This window comes from Takifugu rubripes, chromosome 15 (assembly GCF_901000725.2).
Source record: "Takifugu rubripes chromosome 15, fTakRub1.2, whole genome shotgun sequence".
Taxonomy (NCBI): Eukaryota; Metazoa; Chordata; class Actinopteri; order Tetraodontiformes; family Tetraodontidae; genus Takifugu; species Takifugu rubripes.
The window spans coordinates 13,085,293-13,105,246 of NC_042299.1; the positions used below are offsets into that span (position 1 = coordinate 13,085,293).

The following is a 19,954-nucleotide window of genomic DNA, read 5'->3' on the forward strand; positions in this document are numbered from 1 at the left end:
AATCACCCCCACACACACTGTATACACGTTTTTATAAATATTGTGATAATTAGTCAATCTTCATTTATATAGCGTCTGTTGCAATCCAAATAGTCTCTAGGGGCCTTACAGAATCCCAGGGCCTGGCCCCAAAAAGCAGCAGTGGCAAGGGAAAATTCACCCTTGACAGGAAGAAACCTTGAGCAGGACCAGGCTCATATGGGGGGGGACCCTCCTGATGATAGTCAGCTGGGAAGAGAGGAAGGAGAAGGGGGAGGACGGGTAGAGGAGAGAATAGTCATAGATCAGCTGTCAGTATGAGTTTAATGGGCCAACAGGGCCAGAGGTCGGCAGGTCAGTGCACAGCTATGAAGTCGGTGGTTCCTGTCGATGGATATGGGGGTGGGGGGGCAAAAACACTACACAATAAAAGGTGTTAATGGCATCATCACTGACCTACGAGGTGAGTAGGGGAGAGGAGGCCATGAACCAGCAGGATGGCAGAAGCCTGTCGGGTGATCATGTTTCTGTACCCCGGCAGCCTCAGCCTATGGCATCATAACTAAGTTGTCATCCTAATAATTAGATGACTCTGACCCTCTAAATGTGATCGTTGGTCTGACTAGAATAATAATTGGAACTATAGATTATGTATGACATTAAATACCCTTCTAAAGTATTTGCTTTTGCAGAAACAATAGGTAATTTGTTTTCACTGTAAAGGAGTTGGACAGTGTAACCTGGACTGAACAACTTACTTTGCTTTTTTTTTTTTTTTTTTTTAAAAACCAACAACTTATGAACTCATCATTATTGTGCTTTAATTCGGATATCGAGCTTTTGTTTCTCTTCAACCCTGTTTCAAAGCGATGACTCTCCGATGTGCGTTCAGAAAACTGTGATTGGCTCCGCGCGTTTCAAAATGTGGGTCCCGCCGGCGGAAGTGGTCTCGTGATAGGCTTCCTTTCTTCTTCGTCTGAGGCGCTGGGCCACTTCCGGTTACATGACGGCGTCGTTACAAAAAGAGAGAAGGAAAACAGGAAAATACCTCCCTTGGCGATAGCAGTGGAAACTTAACACAAATACGGATATAAAGGACAGGATTATTAATGTTGCCGCGTCACCATCGATTGACCGCGTGTGCTTTTATGCATAACAGATGAGCCGTGAAATACCTCACATATTTGGAGTTTATTGTTCTTCGCCTTCTCCCTTTGAGCTAAGCTATTTCTCTGTTGCCTTGCCTAGCCGAGCCAGTTAGCCTTAGCTAACGCTGGGTGCCAACATAGTGTGTGAAGGAGATCTTAATTCTCGAAAGAGAAACAGGTAATCCGCTAAGTTTACAGGTGGACGGCGTTGGCTGCTTTTAGCACTGATACTTTTGCTGCGGGAGAATGGCAACGTCGGCTCTGTACGCCTGTACAAAGTGTAACCAGCGGTACCCTTTCGAGGAGCTGTCGCAGGGCCAGCAGCTGTGCAAGGTACTTCTGTGTGTTTGGGATCCAGTGTGGCTGCAAGCACGCAAAAACAAACACATCACTCGTGGGCACATTCTGTGCCTGATGCGAACAATGGCGAGACTCTCCTTATGTAATAGGCATTTGAGCGATCCAATCTTCAAACGCCAGTAACCTTACAGTAAGAGTCATTTTTTGGTGAATCCAAAGGATTGTGTTGTGAAACGAAGGATGATTACACGTCTATTACGCCTGTTGTGCAACATAACGAATTCGGGAGGGGACGACATTGCTGTGAATGGATTATTACTTGCATGCCAACTTGTTGCTTTCTGCTTTTCATTTCCACCGTAAAAAGACTTAAGTTCTGACAGACCTCCTATTGCCTGTCTGCAGGGTGGTAAAGAAAAGCATCGAGCTATTTTATAATACATGAGATTGAAGCATTACATAATGCTGAATAATAAAAATCTGCACATTGTATTTGCAATCAGTTATTTGCCCACATCCCCTTAAGCACTGCAACTGGACAAAACAAGGATTATATAATTTGTCAGCACATGACATTCCGTTTCGTTGTCACTACAGGAGTGCCGTATTGCACATCCAATAGTGAAGTGCACATACTGCAGATCTGAATTTCAGCAGGAGAGGTAAGATATGACACCCCTGTTGCCAACAGTGGCTTAAACTGTGTCTCCTGTGGTTGATTTTGATTTGGAAATCCTTTGTTTTTGCAGTAAAACCAACACAATCTGTAAGAAATGCGCCCAGAATGTTAAACAGTTTGGAACGGTAAGACGTCATCTTTTGCACCTTTTTCATGGCGTCGCATTCGCAGTGCTTTTGTTTCACTTGCATTCCTCTTGCAGCCCAAACCCTGCCAGTACTGTAACATCATTGCGGCTTTCATCGGAACCAAGTGCCAGCGTTGTACCAACTCGGAGAAGAAGTACGGACCCCCACAGACATGTGAGCAGTGCAAACAACAGTGTGCCTTCGACCGCAAGGAGGAGGGAAGGAGAAAGGTGGGAGCAATGCACGGTTCCTGTTTGATGCTGATTGTTTTCCTGAGTTTTAAAATATCTTCCCTAAAGGTGGATGGGAAACTGTTGTGCTGGCTCTGCACATTGTCCTACCGCCGGGTCCTGCAAAAGACCAAGGAGCAGAGAAAGGGCTTTGGCTCCTCTAACTCCTCATCTTTGAACGAGAAAGACCACCACTCCAGATCTCACCACCACCACCAACACAGACACAGCAGCTCACACCACAAGTATGTAATCTGTCACAGTAACTCGCCCTCTCACTTCTCCTGCGTCGCTCACAAACACTTCATTTTATCCTGGAAACAGAATGGTGAAACCATTTGTATCTGTTTTAACACTAGAAATGTGAATCCACCAACTCACAGCTAACATATCTTTGACAGACTGAGTGGGAGTTTAAGTCCTGAACAGGAGCAGGGACTTTGGAAGCAGAGGTAAAACACGTTCCTCTTTAGGAATTGGTACAAATGTTTTGGGTTTTCAAGGCGAGATTGAACAAGGTTTGTTTATTTCTCCTTCCAGCCATAAATCGTCTTCGATCCAGAAGGAGACTCCAAAGAAAAAACCAAAACTGGAGCTAAAGCCATCTAACGGGGACAGGTATTATAAGAGAGAGGGGATGGATGTAACCCATCAGAGCACTCGCTTCATGCTCTTTTCATTCTTACACCAGTAGCTCCATCACACAGTCGATGGATTCCGGAGGCACAGACAACTTCATTCTCATCAGCCAGTTGAAGGAAGAAGTGATGTCACTGAAGAGACTTCTGCAGCAAAGGGACCAAACCATTCTGGAGAAAGACCGCAAGGTGGGTATTGACAGGCCTCCACTGACCCTTTTATTTATCCATTTGTATTTATTTAACACGTTTATGCATTTCACCTGTAGCTAACAGAGCTTAAAGCAGACTTTCAGTACCAGGAATCCAATATGAGGGTGAAAATGAACCAAATGGAGAAGTCTCACAAGGATTCTATGGAGCTGCAGCAGGTACACTCTAATAGAACCACGTGTTCTATATGACTATGAATACAATTATGTGTTCTAGTATTAGGAATCTTTATTTTAATTCTCTGTTACTTAGTACACACGGAAAGCTAGTGATCGATCAATAATACGTCTCATCATCATATCATATCCAACTAAGGGGAAATATAATAGAGAATTTAAGAGATAATCTGAAGTGGGGGACTTTTAAGGTGCACAAGGAAATAACACATAGTATATCGATTTCACATGACAAAAGGGATCATTTTGGCATGATTACAGGCATTTTTAGCTGAAAATGTTTCCCACGAAAGCAACCAGTTTTAAACCATTCAGTGTTTTTTTTCTGACACATTTGTTTCCACAGGCCAAGAACAGAGAGCTAATGAAACAAGTGGCGGCTCTCTCTAAAGGAAAAAAGTTTGACCGGACAGGAAGTTCTCTGCTTCTGCCCTAACAATAGGTGGGCCAGTGGGTCACGACAGGGATCGACTTCACTGTTCCAACACTGTGAAAGTCTCCCTCTTGTGTTTGCTCATCGCCATCGACGCTCGTCCTTTCTTAAGCGGTTACAGCCAGAGACCACAGACGGGGATCAGTTACTGAGTCAAAGGAATCTTTCTCTTCTTGTCAACACATTTTAAATATTTTCCAACAACTTTTCCCACTGGATTGATGTGACTCTGGTTGAAAGACTGAGCCCCCACTTTTACAAATTCCAGGCCAGAACTGAATGCATCACATGCAAACGTGGGTAGCATTCTGTTGTCTTGGTGCATCCACTTCAGTTTGTTTTTTTTAAATGATGTCACTTAGTTTATTTATTCAAATGTATTTCTTATCTTTTTTTATTCCATTACAATGAACTCGAGGGATATTCCACATGTTGGGGCTTTTCTTCCATAGATATCGCATATATTTTTCTAAAGTGATGGGTGAAAGTTCTCCCTAAAGCGAGAGCCCGTGCAACTCAACATTTTATGCAAACGTGGGATGGGTGACTGTTGAGCTGCCGCTCAAACCTAGATGGCTCTAACTATTCAGAAATCAACAGTTCAAGGCTGTCTGAGTTTAAAGGCTGTTTTCCCTTTAGTGGAACGATTGTAGTACTGCATGATTTACTGCCAGACACGGGTTGACATTGTGGACAGACGTGCATCTTGCTCCCATCTTTCCATTATTCTTTTTTTAAGAATTGTGTGTAAAAGTTTTACTGGGGTCGGCCATTGTATTTAAACTATTGCTTGTTTATGTTTTAGTGAAAACAGTGTGTGTCTGGTAAGGCCAGTTAAAATGAAATGCCTGTAGATGCTTTTTAAAGGAACACACCATGCATTATTGGGCTGGTTTCATACTGTGGCATCCACAATCTCTTTTGTACTTTTTTCCAAAACAAGTGTTTTAAAAACTATTAAAAAACTGGCTAAATGTAACACTTGCTTTTTTGTTACTCAACATATACTCCAAATGTTGAACATTTGAAATTTAAATGTTTCGGCACTAATGAATTTCTGCTTTTTTTGTTTACTGTTGTGTTATTTACCAATACATGGTGTCGGGTAGATCAGCGGCCTTCAGACTTAGAATTTAATGCTGAGGTAGACTGATGTACCTCACAGGTGTGCAAACACATGGCCTATGTGTTCTGTAAAAAAATAATAATCTGAAAATCCTACAATGTAGATGGTTGTGGGATAAATACTTTACAATCACAAGAGGTACAGCTTGTAGAAATTTAGACAGTAACTTAAGACAGTGTTTGGGATTTTTGAATAAATACAATTGATGGAAGATTCAGCGTAAATTGTCAGTGAGGAAAGCTTAATCAAGAAAATCCATCTGAGCTTAAATCGAATACTATAAACAATGCATATATTTTCTCTTGTATCTACATTCGTATATTTACTTAGATTCTCGATTGAATTTAAGGCAATAATGCATATAGCAAAACGACCCATAGATGGCGTAATTGCGATTTCCGACGCCTCCGTGAGAACGCCTCAGGTTGTTCTTCCGGGTCACAAGCTAGCTTTCTGGCCTGACCTGTGGGTTCCAGTGTAGCTACCAAATAAAAACAAAGGGTTTTACTGAGGTTAGGGTTCTAATACAACCTCAAACACATGCATATGCATTCCATAAATAGATTTTGATATGATTCAGACAAGCGTAGGAAAATGCTTGGATAACAACAATAATACTCAACATAGAGCTAACTGACGAACTGCTGTGAATTGGTATTGTTTTACGTTTTAGTAAATTCCTGACCAAAAGTTGAAGGTAAGTCCTGTAACGTAAATTCATTCTGTATCTATAGGAATATTTGCGACTTTCTTTTTTCCGATTCCTTTGAACGCCGGTTATTGATCGCAATAGCCAACGTTGCAGCACCCAAAGGCAGCGCTTCAACCATAGCGAGTTTGTCTTCGCCACATTTTATTGAGCAATTTCCAAGCGAAACATCACCCTGCTGAAGTGTGAACTTTAGGATTGGGACTCCTACGGAGTTATCTAAGGATCACAACAATGGCAGTAAAGTCGATATGTGTTGCTCTTCCAGGATGTCGGACTCGGACAGTGACGAGGACCAAGACAGACCCTTTTCTCTGACTGGCTTCCTCTTTGGAAACATCAACGAAGACGGACAGCTAGAGGATGACAGTATTCTAGACAATGTAAGTGCAAACCTTGATCAGTACATTCACGTTGCAAGTCAATTCTGTTGCTAACGTTTGCGTTTATCGCTCCAGGAGTCCAAAAAGCATTTGGCTGGATTGGGCTCGCTGGGTTTGGGCTCACTCATCACAGAAATTACTGCAAATGAGCAGGACAGTCGGGAGGAAAGCAAAAACTCTGGTATTAGGGAGAGTTTGCGAAACATCAAAACAGCATCTGTGTTGCCAGAAAAGTGATGTCGTTTCTACATTTTGCCCAGGTTGGGTGAAAAGTACTGAAGATGCTGTCGACTACTCTGACATCAGCGAGGTCGCTGAAGATGAGACAAAGAAGTACCATCAAGCTATGGGCACGTTGCAGCCCAACAGGAAAGCAGGTGATGGACAGACAGCCGATTTGATATTTCTATCTGTATCTTCTGAAAACACAGTTGAAAATGTCACAAATTTAAATATGTCTCTTCCTTCATTGCTGCAGATGATGAAGATGACTATGATGCAGACTGTGAGGATATTGACTCCAAACTTATGCCTCCTCCACCTCCACCAAGCCTTACTGGAGCCACCAAGAAAGAGGAGCCCAGCCCCCAGAGCACAAATGGTAACAGCCCTTTTACTAAACTAGAAGTCTGTAGCTTTTTATAAAACCTTTCTGCTCTAAGAAATGATTATTTTGTTCCTAAGTAAAGTAAAGTTGTCTGTTGCTCTTATAACATGACACCACCTCTTATTGCAGCTGGGGAAGAGGGCGATGGCATCATTCTTCCCTCCATCATCCCTCCGTCCTCTGCTGGTGATAAGGTTGACTTTAGCAGCTCCTCTGACTCAGAGTCAGAAACTGACCGACCTTGCCAGGGTTTGGGGTCTCGCGGTGCCCCAGATAGGCTCAACCTCCCTCTCGCGGGTATCATGCAGAAAGATGCTGCCAAAGCGTTACCAGGTGTTACGCAGCTTTTCCCAGAATTCAGACCTGGAAAGGTAAACCGTCATTCGTAACACAATGAAAGTCTTTATTGTAACCACTATTTTCAAGTGATTGTGGGTGTTCTTTTTCCCCCAGGTGCTCAGGTTCTTGCGGCTGTTTGGTCCTGGAAAAAATGTGCCGTCCGTATGGAGAAGTGCCCGCAGGAAGAAAAAACGGAAGCACCGAGACACCCAGCCTGGGACGCCTCCTCCAGACGGAGAACCAACAGAGCAACACCAGGAGAAGAAATCTGGATGGATTTATGAATATGCGGCCCCCCCTCCCCCAGAGCAGTGTCTCTCCGACGATGAGGTAGGCCTTCAGCAGTTCCAACCAAGGCTCAGATTATTGCTGCCACCTTTTGTCCAGCAGCATGGAAATGCATTTATTACCTCACATACCCGTTTATCCAGATAACCATGATGGCTCCAGTAGAATCTAAGTTCTCACAAGCCTGCGGTGATGGAGACAAAGAGACAGAGTCTCGCCCCAAGGTGGCAGAATGGCGATATGGTCCAGCCCAGCTTTGGTACGACATGCTGGGTGTCTCTGAGGATGGTAGCAACTTCAACTATGGGTTCAAGCTGAGAGACTTTCTGCCCAAGGAGCCTGAGAAGCCAGATGTGCCTCAGGAAAATACAGAGACTTCACAGAAGGTATGCAGATGTGGAGGGCAGACAGCAGAGCTTGTAAACTATAGATTATTCTTATTGTATTTTATTTCCTACAATTGTAATTGCAGGAACAAGACAGCCATGACGGAGCTGTTGAGGAGGAGGATGAAGACCTGCCTAAACGCAAATTGACACTTGAAGATGAGCTATTCATGATGGTCACTCAACTGCAATGGGAGGAGGATATAATCTGGAACGGGGAGGATGTGAAACACAAGGGCACCAAGGCTCAGCGGGCCAGCCTGGCTGGGTGGCTCCCCTCCAGCATGACCCGTAATGCTAATGCCTACAACGCTCAGCAGGGTAAGGAAAAAAGATGTTAAAACAGTGCTAAAAGAGTAAATATAATTACAAATGTAATTACAACAATTGCTTTTCCAGGTCTGGCGAGGAGTAATTTGCAGATGATAACACCTACCCTTCCACCCATGCCCAAAATTCCTTTGATCTCTAGCTCCAAACGTGAAAAAAACAGCCACGATAATCAAGGTGAGTAGCTTTTCCTTCAGAACTTACAGGCTATACATTCTGCACACATTTTTGTCCAACGTAAAGTTGACATTTTATTTTATGGATTGTGATGTAATTTGGTTCGTCTGCAGCATCTCATGATGAAGACCCTCCCTGGTTCTCCATTTTCCCCATCGATAATGAGGAGTTGGTATATGGACGTTGGGAGGATAACATCATCTGGGATGACCAGGAGATGGATCATATGCTCATGCCGCCTATTCTTGTCCTTGATCCCAATGATGAAAATATCATCCTAGGTATTTTTACATTTCAGTCTTCTTGGGCGACAGTGTTGACCGCTACGCTACCTGCTAACTCTTGGTTGTCTTTCAATTTATATCTGCTTTCTTGCCTCTTTTGTAGAAATTCCTGATGAGAAAGAGGAGATGACCTCTCACTCACCATCAAAGGAGAATAAAAAGGAAACGGCGATCAAGAAGAGTCGCATCCTCTTGGGGAAGACTGGAGTGATAAAAGAAGAGCCACAGCAGGTAAAGTATTAGTGTTAATAGAGAGTTTAGTGGAGGCAGGCATTATTTCAGACTGAAAACTTTAAATATTTTTCTTAAGTATAAAAAAAATGAAACAGTTATTACTCTATATATTTTCAGATATTGTTATAAGGTTGAAATAGACCCAATTTGAGAATTTCTGATCTGTTTGAATGTTATCAGAATATGTCCCAGCCTGAAGTCAAAGACCCATGGAACCTCTCCAATGATGAGTTCTACTACCCAAAGCAGCAGGGTCTCAGGGGGACTTTTGGTGGCAACATTATTCAGGTAACCTGTCAATAAATGCTCAACTTCTGAATCAATTGCATAGATTTACTGGCTATAAAGTAAGCACTTGGTCAGTGTAAATATACTGTGTAGAATAGCTGTATACTGAATCCATTTTCTGTCCTTGTAACAGCATTCCATTCCTGCATTGGAGCTGCGACAGCCCTTCTTCCCCACTCACATGGGTCCGATGAAGCTGCGCCAGTTTCATCGGCCGCCTCTGAAGAAGTACTCGTTCGGGGCTTTGGCTCAGCCGGGACCTCATGCTGTCCAGCCCCTTCTGAAACACATCAAAAAGAAGGCTAAGGTGGAGCTCGCATTTAAAACATTAACTTTATGCTGTATGCTGTGTCCTGGGTACAAATGTAAATGTTGTCTGTTGGCATAGATGCGAGAGCAGGAGAGGCAGGCTTCAGGAGGAGGAGACATGTTCTTCATGCGAACTCCGCAGGATTTAACAGGCAAAGATGGAGATCTGATCCTGGCTGAATACAGTGAGGAATACCCACCTCTTTTCATGCAAGTCGGCATGGCCAGCAAGATCAAAAACTATTACAAACGGGTCAGTGTGTCCGTTTGTTGGTTGGTTTTTATATATTAAACTGCTACTTGTTGCTGGAGGGTTAGGGTTAGGGTTAGGGTTAGGTCGATAAAACTCTTTCTGATATGTTGCTGTATTTAGAAACCTGGAAAAGATCCTGGAGCTCCTGACTGTAAGTATGGAGAGACTGTGTACTGCCACACATCACCTTTCCTGGGTTCTCTACACCCTGGACAGCTGCTTCAGGTCAGAACATAATGATCAAAGATTCGGTCTACGGATAAGATTGAAGATTTGGTCTAAAGTTTACGGTCTATCCATTGTTACAGGCATTTGAAAACAACCTTTTTCGAGCTCCAATTTACCTGCACAAGATGCCAGAGTCAGATTTCTTGGTTCTCCGAACGCGACATGGCTACTTTATTAGGGAGCTTGCAGACATTTTTGTGGTGGGTCAGGAGTGTTCCTTGTTCGAGGTCCCGGGTCCTAACTCCAAACGAGCAAACACTCACATCAGAGACTTTCTTCAGGTATGCTTCATTCTCTCATTTATCCCTGGAAGCTCCCTGCTGATCATTGCCGATGCTTAACATCCACTCCCCTGCTCTGTAGGTCTTCATTTACCGTCTCTTCTGGAAGAGCAAAGATCGGCCTCGCAGAATCCGCATGGAGGACATAAAGAAAGCCTTCCCCTCTCATTCAGAGAGCAGTATCAGGAAGCGACTGAAACTCTGTGCAGATTTCAAACGTACAGGTAAACGGGGCTCCCCAATCAACTTTTCCTGCGGTGAGACTTAACAAAGCAAGCTGTTAGCTCAGTGCTGCGTTCTGTCGCGTAGAACGGAGCGTTTGTTTCAGTAAGAGTAAATGTCTGTTCCCTCCTTCCAGGGATGGATTCCAACTGGTGGGTGTTGAAGCCCGACTTCAGGTTGCCCACAGAAGAGGAGATCAGGGCCATGGTGTCTCCGGAACAATGCTGTGCTTATTATAGCATGCTTCATGCAGAGCAGAGGCTCAAGGTACCCTCGACTGCTACTTCACTTCACTCCACGTGACATAGGATCTCATACCTATTCATTTACACGCTTAGGATGCCGGATATGGCGAGAAATCCTTCTTTGCGCCAGAAGAAGAGAATGAAGAGGACTTCCAAATGAAGATTGATGATGAAGTATTTATTTCCCTATAATAAATACACTTATAGATTGTGAGGTTAGCAGCATGCTGATGATTTGATCAACATTCTAGGTGCGCACTGCTCCATGGAACACAACAAGAGCTTTTATTTCAGCCATGAAAGGGAAATGTCTGTTGGAGGTTACGGGCGTGGCTGATCCCACAGGCTGTGGAGAGGGCTTCTCCTATGTCAAAGTGCCCAACAAACCCACTCAGCAGAAGGTCTGATCATCTTCATTAAATGCCCACCACCCTTTTGCTCCTGTTTGCCAGTGTATAGAAGTTGGACTCTGATCATGTGTGTTTTCCTTAGGATGACAAAGAGCCCCAGCCTGCCAAGAAGACCGTGACGGGGACAGACGCTGACCTGAGGAGGCTGTCACTGAAAAATGCCAAGCAGCTTCTGCGCAAGTTTGGTGTACCAGAGGAAGAGGTGATACACTGGTGTTAAACAAGCACGTCCGTGGGTGATAAAGTGGTCGTCACCCCTGCTTACGTCGATTGTTTTGAACTAGATCAAGAAACTTTCACGTTGGGAGGTGATCGATGTGGTTAGAACCATGTCCACAGAGCAGGCACGTTCAGGCGAGGGGCCCATGAGCAAGTTCGCCAGGGGTTCTCGTTTCTCTGTCGCGGAACACCAAGAGCGCTACAAGGAAGAATGCCAAAGAATATTTGACCTGCAGAACAAGTGAGACTCTTGTTAGGGTTTCAGTATTATGACGGCTCCAGTGGGACCGCATGTGGAATCAGATCCTTTGTCTGATCCCTCCAGAGTGTTGGAGTCTACAGAGGTGCTGTCCACAGATACTGACAGCAGCTCGGCAGAGGACAGTGACTTTGAGGAGATGGGGAAGAACATCGAGAACATGCTGCAGAACAAGAAAACCAGTTCCCAGCTTTCCCGTGAGAGGGAGGAGCAGGAGAGGAAGGAGTTGCAGAGGATGCTGTTGGGGGAGGAAAGCGATCGGGACCACAAGGGGCGCAAAGATCGGCGCAAGGGCTTGTGTGAGTTTGTAAATGTCAGAGTGCACAGAGACTGATGGCTCACCTCTTATTTTTCATCTCAGAAAGCTGATCAGTGACGTAACAAAGTCTTGTATTAATGTTGTTTGTCCATCTACGGGTTGACATTCATCACAAACCTCAACCGAACACGCTGACAGATTAATAATTGTAATTTGTCCTTTGTTTGTCTCTTTACAGCCAGCTCTTTATCCACCGGCTCCCACAAGGATGATGACGCATCGTCCGTCACCAGTCTGAACTCCTCGGCCACAGGGAAGAGACTCAAGATCTATCGCACTTTCAGGGATGAAGACGGCAAGGAATATGTCCGCTGTGAGACAGTGCGCAAGGCCTCAGTCATCGATGCCTACACCAGAATTAGAACTACCAAGGATGATGAGTTCATGTGAGTCTTTTACTGAAGAAACTACACAGCAGAATTACTTGTATTCAATTACTTTCGATGAGACCTTTTAGAAAACATAGATGCTGATTTTTGGGGGTGATGGTAAAAGCTCAGTAGAAGTTTCCTTATGGGGTCAAGGCTTCAGTATTTAGCAGCTGATATTATTTGTTGTTATGGCTGCAGACGGAAGTTTGCCGTCTTCGATGAGCAACACAGAGAAGAGATGAGGAAGGAGCGGCGGCGCATTCAGGAGCAACTGAGGAGACTAAAAAGAAACCAAGAAAAAGACAAGATTAAAGGCCCTCCAGAGAAGAAGACCAAGAAGGCCAAAGAGAGACCAGACCTCAAGGTAAAAGTAAGCCTGCTGAATTCCTACTAAACTTCTTGCTAATGTATGTTGGCCAGCTCTGTTACACCAAGCTAAAGCGTTTGCTAATCATTTACATAAATATAAGGCCAAATATTATTGAGGGTTAATGTTGACTGCGTTCTTTAACTTTTACCTCTTTTCACTAGCTAAAGTGTGGAGCATGTGGTGCCATCGGACACATGAGGACCAACAAGTTCTGCCCACTGTACTATCAAACCAACGCCCCTCCTTCTAACCCAGTTGCGATGACAGAGGAGCAGGAGGAGGAACTGGAGAAGACTGTCATCCATAATGACAATGAGGAACTGATCAAAGTTGAGGGCACCAAGATTGTACTGGGCAAACAGCTGATTGAGAGGTAGACTATATCTGACTTTCTTCTGTCTTCAATATTCCAACATCTACTAATAGTCTCAATATTCATCACATTGATGTGATGGACTCTACCCCCCTGCGTTTTTCCATAATTTTATTCCTTTTTTAGTGCCGATGAGGTGCGCAGAAAATCTTTAGTGCTCAAGTTTCCCAAACAGCAGCTTCCTCCTAAGAAGAAGAGGCGTGTAGGCAGTGCTGTACACTGTGACTACCTCAATGTAAGCACCTATTTTCTTTTGGGTTTTTGGTTTATTGGACATTCTCTGAGCCAGTCTGCATGGATAACCTTTGAAACCATTTTACAGAAGCCACACAAGGTCATCCACCGTAGACGCACAGACCCCATGGTGACGTTGTCATCTGTGCTGGAGAGCATCATCAACGACATGAGGGATCATCCCAATGTAAGATTTGTTTGACACGCACTTCCTTGAGTTATGATTTGGTTCATTCTTCTCTGTTGTAAGCGCTCCTCCCCTGTCCTATTCTACGCAGACGTATCCCTTCCACACACCGGTTAATGCCAAGGTTGTGAAGGATTACTACAAGATCATCACCCGGCCCATGGACCTTCAGACCCTGAGGGAGAACGTGCGTAAACGATTGTATCCATCAAGGGAGGAATTCCGTGAAGCGGTGGAACTTATTGTCAAAAACAGCGCCACCTATAATGGTAAAGTTGTTGGAGAGTGTTAATGTTTTAGCCAGAATGGAGGTTAATGTCACTTTTGATTTAACACGACCTTTATTTTTGTTTTACCAGGTGCAAAACACCCAATAACACAGGTGGCTCAGTCAATGTTGGACTTGTGCGATACTAAACTAAAGGAGGTCAGTGTTTGTGTGACTGTTTGGTTCTCTGAAACATCCTCCTGCCTGATTTACAGCGAGTGTGTGTGTGTGTGTGTGTGCGTGCGTGCGTGCGTGCGTGTGTGTGCAGAAGGAGGACAGGTTGGTGAGGCTGGAGAAGGCCATCAACCCACTGCTGGATGATGATGATCAAGTGGCTTTCTCCTTCATCCTGGACAACATTGTGACGCAGAAAATGATGGCGGTCCCTGATGTGAGTCAGCACCGCCTCTTTGTGACCATCAGTTTATGTGAACAACAAATTAAACTCTCGCTTTCGCCGCAGTCGTGGCCATTTCACCACCCTGTCAACAAAAAGTTTGTGCCGGATTATTATAAGGTGATTGTGAATCCCATGGATTTGGAAAACATCCGCAAGGTGAGCTTAAGTAATCATTCAAGCTTATATTTGTTTGAGGAATATGCTCAAACTGAACATGAATGAACCCTCTTTGTGTTCTCAATGGATCCGCAGAATATCTCCAAACACAAATATCAAAACCGAGATACCTTCCTGTCCGACGTCAGTCTCATCCACACCAACAGTATCAAGTACAACGGTAAAGGTGTTGCTATTTTAACGATCTTTGAAGTTGCCACGGTCAGAAATGCCGGTGGAGCCAGAGTTTTTCCCGTTCTTTTCCACAGGCCCAGACAGTCCGTACACAAAGACGGCCCTGGACATCGTCACGGTCTGCAAGCAAACACTGGATGAGGTATGTCCTGAAACCGGTGTTTCTGCACTGGTTTATTTAATATTCTTCCAGAGAGGTTTTACCACCAGGTAAACATTCTGCTAATGTTGCTTTAATGGCCGTCTTTTTGCCACCAGTATGACGAGCACCTGACCCAGCTGGAGAAGGACATCTCTACTGCTAAAGAAGCGGCTTTGGACGCAGCGGACCTGGAGTGTTTGGACCCCATGACGCCTGGGCCGTACACACCACAGGTAGGAGAGCAGCCAGATGATTCTGCTATTTATCTGCTAACGCTGAGCAGATTTTAGAGCTCAGCTGCTGCTCATCTGTCACTGCAGGTAGTCTAAGTTTCTTCCGAACTCAAGTCCCCTCGGCCCTCCCACCCCTTGTATTTCTTCATTGCACTAACTCCTTTTCCGCACTGTTGCGCGGAAGCTCTTCAGTCTGATTACCTCTCTGTCGTGTCTCCTTTCTCCAAAGCTAATATTTTTCCTTTTCCCCTGCCACTACATGTCGTTCCGTCTCCATTTTGTGTGTGCTTCTCTGTGTGGTGTTGGCCAGCCTGCTGATCTATTTGACAGCGGGGCTTCAGGGAGTCTGCCTAGAGAGACCAGCAGCCTTTTCTCTGAGGGACCTCTAGTGGTTGCTCCCGAGAAGAGAGGGGGGCAGGTATGGAGAGAGAGAACAATGGGTTGTTAAATTTCCTCCGAGCACCGGGTTTCCTTATAAACTGGTTTCTAACTCTACAACAGTGCAGATTAAACACTTTTCTCCTTGTCCAAGTGTTCTCAGACTTATTCACTTATCTACCTCAGGGACGCCACTTCAGAAGACCTGGGGAGGAAGAGTCAGATGTGGATATCGAAGGCTTTGAGGAGGAAAATGATGGCAAACCAAAGACTCCTGCTCCTGTAAGAGAGATGCAGATCGTGTTTGAGTTTTAGATGAGCTATCCTTTCTGACCTCGGGAACAAAATGCTCTTAAAAATCTTGTTTTTGTTAAATTTCAATTGCCATTACAGTCAGATATTCTTTAATAATGAAATCAATGTTCGGATTCTTTTTTTAGGCAGAGGATGCCGATGGAGATCTAGAAGACGACGACGATGAAGATGAGATGCTATTGCCGCTTCGCAGACAAGTGCACGACCAAGAAGAAGAGGAGGAGGAGGAAGAAGAGGACAGCGCTCCGGGCCGCCCTGCCCATTCCAGCGTGCTGTACCAGGATTTGCTCATGTCTGAGGGAGAGGATGATGCCAGTGAGGAAGAGGGGGACAACCCTTTCTCATGTAAGTTTGCTCTCCACTCACGTTAAAAGGACTATAAAATGAAAAAGGGCGGATGTGAGTTGTGTCTTTTGTCACTGCTGAATGGATCCTGCCTCTCCAGCCATACAGCTGTCAGAGAGTGGGAGTGACTCCGACAGAGAGATGGACGTGCGGCCCGCCCCTCCACGGAGAACTCAGGAGACGGCTCGCATGGGCATGGAGCTGGACGAGAGCATGATGTCATACGAGGGGGACGAGCACGATGGACCTCAAATGGAGGACAGCAATGTCAGGTAACTAAACCTCTTAACAGGGGACATGTTACGCAACACCGGTTTGCTCTTAATGTAAGGAAGCAGCAAAAAGGTTTTCAGGATATTCGGTTACTTCCAAGTCACCAGACCTGCTGAATATTGAATTAATCTGGATTATAAACTGCTCTAGTTTTCTCTGAAAATCAATTTGAGTAAGTGAGGGATGTTTAATTACATTACACAGTCTAAAAGGAGCAGCCATAATTAAAATATCACTAATGTCCCCCAAACAGTTACGGCAGCTATGAGGAGATGGAGAGCCAGAGCCAAATGCCGCCTTCTAGTATGGGAAATGGAGAGGAATATGGCATCAGCGACGAGGAGGAGGAAGAAGATGAAGATGAGGAAGCACGGCGGAGAGGTCCGGCTGTGCTTACTCAGGTCCAGCTCAGTGAAGATGAGGAGAGCGAAGAATTCAGATCTATAGGAGACAGTGACTTGGACTCTGACGTATAGCTCAGCTGTTTTCTGGGGGGGGGGGGGGGGGGGGGGGTGCACAGCAATCGAGAACACACCGTTTTGAACGATAAAGACGGGAGTTCTGGATCAAATGTCAAGTATTTTGATTTTGTAAATGATGCTAAATGTATATAGCTTCTTCCTTTAGTTGCAGTATAACAGTGCGTGCTGTTCACTGACCAGGAAGTGTCCATGGTTTTCCTGTGCTTAAACACATCCATGTCCTGCACTTTTAAATCATTCACAGACTAGTTTGTTTCTACCTGACACATGAATGCAATAAACACAGACTCTTTCACATTCCGTCAACTCTGGCTTTGTTTTGTAGTTGGTTTCAGGCACTTTTGATATCCTTCAGGCAGAAACTAAATCTAGGCCCGTCATATATGAGGTCATATATGCAGCTTCTGGCTTGGACTGACACACTAATAAAATCCGAAACCCCCCAAAAAATCAACCACCAGCAAAGATTCTCTTAAACTTGTTCATTTTAATGTAACCAATATTCATAACTATCAGGTATATCTGTATTTTTTTTAGTTTCGACTCTGGTGACTTCAGTGTCTCTAAACAGGATGTGGCATCTTCTCTTACGCTAAATGGAATAGTAGCAGACAGTTCTGTGTACTCCACAGTACCAGGCAGACAGACAGCTGGAGCAGAACTCACCATCAATAATCAATATTCTATAGATAGAAAAATGTTCCTCAAATATTTAATTTGGTGCAGAGTGAATGGCATCATTATCAATTAGGAGATTTAAAGTGGCGATGGGCTGAACAAGGGGATTTTTGTCTTGACTACAGACAACATAATGAAACAAAATAATGATGACTATGCTTCGGGGGGAAACCACACCAGTATGTCACCTATTCCTGCGAGCGCTCTACCTATGACGCATACGTTGGTTGCACATTTCCTGTGCATGAGAGCTCTGCAGAAAACGGATGCTGTGAAAACAGATCAGCATCGAAATCTGAGTAGATTTCTGTGGTCCCCTCTGATGGGTCAACGGTGCGTGCCAAGATCGCTCGTCTCCATCCACGTCTTCATCGACTTGTTCCTTCAGCCTCGTTCTGAAGCTCATGTGGTGAAACCATTCACCTCTGGGTGGACGGTCCACCCCTGGCCCAGGCCGGCGCGGTTCCTCTCTCCGGTGAGGCAAAAACCCGTCCAATGATTGACAGGTGTGCCCTGGCGGAGTGAGGGATCCTGCCGGGGCTGGCAGACTGGGACCTCTGCTGTCTTTTCTCGTGGTCTCTCACCGAGCGCAACACGGCCGCGGGTCTCAACAGTGATGGAGACCAAAACCTGGAGCCCAACTTGTCAGCCGATGCACCTGAGGACATTAAGAAAACATCTATCACTGAAAACACCAGTTCAGACCTGCTGGTTCAAGGCCAATATGTAGCTCTAAAAATCTATTTATTTGAGGTTTTTGTGTCTTCTGTTGCACACCTGATGGCTGATAAGTGATTTGAGAGTCAGGAGGCTGGTAGTCGTCTGTGTCTAAGCTTCGGCTGTTCCTCACAGCCTGGAGGGAGCGCAGGCTCGTCCTCAGAGGGGACCTGGTCTGAACCGTGGGGGCTCCTGACATTTGGACACAAGCCAATTAAGGAAATTCTAGCTCGGGTTCTGGCAGCAGCACTTAACACAGACAGTCACCTTGATTCTGAGCAAGTTTCAGCAGCTTAAACTGGGTCACTTGCTGCTGTAGCCTGGACAGTTTTGGACTCTGGCAGCCGCGTTGAGACTCCGAAGACGTCAGTGACCGGCGTGACGGGTTTAATGTGGGTACATCCGACCTCCAACAGGAGGAAAGTGAAGCCCCGGATTTAATCTGAGTAGTTTCATCAAAAGTGTCAAAATATGACGGAAACGTCGCTGATGGCTCGGCCGCGCGTCCAGACACAGGCGTGGAATTGAAGTCATGTCTCAGACCTGGAAAGATTGTGAAAATATTCACATTGCGACCTTCAGAAAATCCACAGCGTCCACTTTTGCCTCTACTCACTGGCCTCCTGCATGCGAGCAACAATGTGCACGTCTGTGATGTCCTGCAGCTTGTAGCTTGAATTTGTGGCATCACTGCAGGAGTTCAGTCCAGAATAATCTATACAGGTGAAGACATGCAGGACATGCTGTTTAAATGTAAATAATGTACGCATTTGGACCCGAGCTTAAGTTTGAGGACTACCGAGGCTGTGTGATGTTTGGGGTCCAGATGAGCCTACAGAACCACTGTGACGGAAAACTGCAGGACATCTGTGGAAGTACCTGTCAGAACCTGAAAACAGGAGAAATCAACCTTATCAGAACACAGAAGCCGCTGCTCCACTTTTTGTTCTTTTTGTCTGCTCTGGATCATTTTGGTGCTCACTGTCGAGATCAATTGAAACCAAACTGGTTTTGTTTGTCTTGATACTCAAATTGAGGCCTCTGAAGGGCTGATTGTTCCATTTTGGGGCTTATTTTTCTTTCATGTCAACCACATCGCAAGAAGGAAACACCTTTACTAGATAAATGGTTTACCACAATTTACCAACAACTAAATATTACATTTAATCTGCCTCTTCTACGGTGACAAATATCACATCCTTAAATCTTTGTGTAAATTCAGGAGCGGCAGGCGAAGCAGCACCAAACACCAGAGCAAAAACGTAAATCACTGTGATGCTTTTGTCCCCTAAAAAGACCCATTTCAGTCAAAAATGCCAGGGAGCGTTTGAATCTGTGGTTACAGTGTTGCAGCTTATTTATCAGGGAACGACATGCCGCCTCCGTCTCAGGACTGGGATTATCCAGCACATGTCGGCACCATCCGAGAGCAGACTGACTTCTGTTCTCAAACGTGGTCTTTGAGGACTGATATAACCTGCGAGGAGCATAAAAGAATATTATAAAATATACTTGTTTCAGACAAGTAGGGGTTGTTTTATCTGTTAACTGTCTGATGGCATTTACCAGCTCTCTTCATCCTGAACATCATCCTCCACATCAAGGAGCTCCACCGAGTCTAAAATAGACTCCTGCGAGTCTTCATCGTCGCAGAGGTGCTTATATTTGTCCAACAGCCCGCCAGTGACGCAGCGAGGTGCTGCAGAATTGTACCCTGACTTCAGACTCTCCAGTCTGAGCCTCGCATTCATGGCAAGTGAGAGGTTGTTGTAGTTCCTGGTGGCCGTTCGCTCCGCGTCCATCCAGATGTTGCAGTGTGCATCTGCGGAGCGGCCCGCCGTCGCCCCACAGCCTCTGTCAAACGCTGCAGGCGGCTGACTGTGCAAATACCTGCTGCCGTCACTCTCCAGTTGGTCTTGGAACTCCATATCACCAACCAATCTTCCCAGTTTCTCTCGATCATTCCCAGATGACGACTGATTCCAACTCAGCGAGGTAGAATTGTGGCAAATCTCCA

General features: G+C 45.1%; 2 protein-coding genes across 8 annotated transcripts; both read left to right on the plus strand.

The window, feature by feature from the left end:
- The first annotated feature begins 948 nt into the window (after window positions 1-948).
- On the plus strand, window positions 949-4,903 carry fam76b (family with sequence similarity 76 member B). The gene is made up of 10 exons (XM_003971124.3): window positions 949-1,460; window positions 2,025-2,089; window positions 2,177-2,231; window positions 2,309-2,464; window positions 2,534-2,709; window positions 2,866-2,916; window positions 3,005-3,082; window positions 3,156-3,291; window positions 3,372-3,473; window positions 3,838-4,903. The coding sequence occupies exons 1-10, from the start codon at window positions 1,374-1,376 to the stop codon at window positions 3,925-3,927; spliced, it is 996 nt and encodes a 331-aa protein (XP_003971173.1). The 5' UTR covers window positions 949-1,373; the 3' UTR covers window positions 3,928-4,903.
- A 586-nt stretch (window positions 4,904-5,489) lies between these two features.
- taf1 (TAF1 RNA polymerase II, TATA box binding protein (TBP)-associated factor) lies at window positions 5,490-16,566 on the plus strand. 7 transcript variants are annotated; one of them, XM_029848376.1, is made up of 41 exons: window positions 5,490-5,747; window positions 6,028-6,142; window positions 6,218-6,323; window positions 6,403-6,519; window positions 6,621-6,743; window positions 6,879-7,120; window positions 7,203-7,418; window positions 7,520-7,762; window positions 7,849-8,083; window positions 8,162-8,269; window positions 8,383-8,550; window positions 8,657-8,784; window positions 8,968-9,075; window positions 9,209-9,382; window positions 9,464-9,637; window positions 9,758-9,862; window positions 9,946-10,146; window positions 10,229-10,403; window positions 10,505-10,635; window positions 10,707-10,787; window positions 10,865-11,014; window positions 11,106-11,225; window positions 11,308-11,483; window positions 11,568-11,800; window positions 11,999-12,206; window positions 12,390-12,561; window positions 12,723-12,934; window positions 13,061-13,169; window positions 13,257-13,355; window positions 13,447-13,624; window positions 13,715-13,782; window positions 13,892-14,014; window positions 14,087-14,179; window positions 14,276-14,366; window positions 14,449-14,516; window positions 14,633-14,749; window positions 15,060-15,167; window positions 15,314-15,409; window positions 15,568-15,787; window positions 15,888-16,059; window positions 16,314-16,566. In XM_029848376.1, exons 2-41 carry the CDS (start codon window positions 6,029-6,031, stop codon window positions 16,534-16,536), a joined length of 5,985 nt encoding a protein of 1,994 aa, XP_029704236.1. In that variant the 5' UTR covers window positions 5,490-5,747; window position 6,028; the 3' UTR covers window positions 16,537-16,566. The 7 variants fall into 7 exon arrangements, with proteins under 7 accessions (XP_029704236.1, XP_029704237.1, XP_029704238.1 ...); XM_029848377.1 differs by having other exon boundaries at window positions 14,276-14,360; XM_029848378.1 differs by having other exon boundaries at window positions 12,390-12,555.
- Window positions 16,567-19,954: the final 3,388 nt, after the last annotated feature.

Coding starts and splice junctions, on each gene's coding strand:
- fam76b (XM_003971124.3), top strand. CDS start 1,374: ATGGCAACGTCGGCTCTGTACGCCTGTACAAAGTGTAACCAGCGGTAC. Junction 2,232..2,308: donor ATGTTAAACAGTTTGGAACG/GTAAGACGTCAT, acceptor TTCCTCTTGCAG/CCCAAACCCTGCCAGTACTG. Junction 2,465..2,533: donor AGGAGGAGGGAAGGAGAAAG/GTGGGAGCAATG, acceptor TCTTCCCTAAAG/GTGGATGGGAAACTGTTGTG.
- taf1 (XM_029848376.1), top strand. CDS start 6,029: ATGTCGGACTCGGACAGTGACGAGGACCAAGACAGACCCTTTTCTCTG. Junction 11,226..11,307: donor TTGGTGTACCAGAGGAAGAG/GTGATACACTGG, acceptor GTTTTGAACTAG/ATCAAGAAACTTTCACGTTG. Junction 15,168..15,313: donor CCGAGAAGAGAGGGGGGCAG/GTATGGAGAGAG, acceptor TATCTACCTCAG/GGACGCCACTTCAGAAGACC.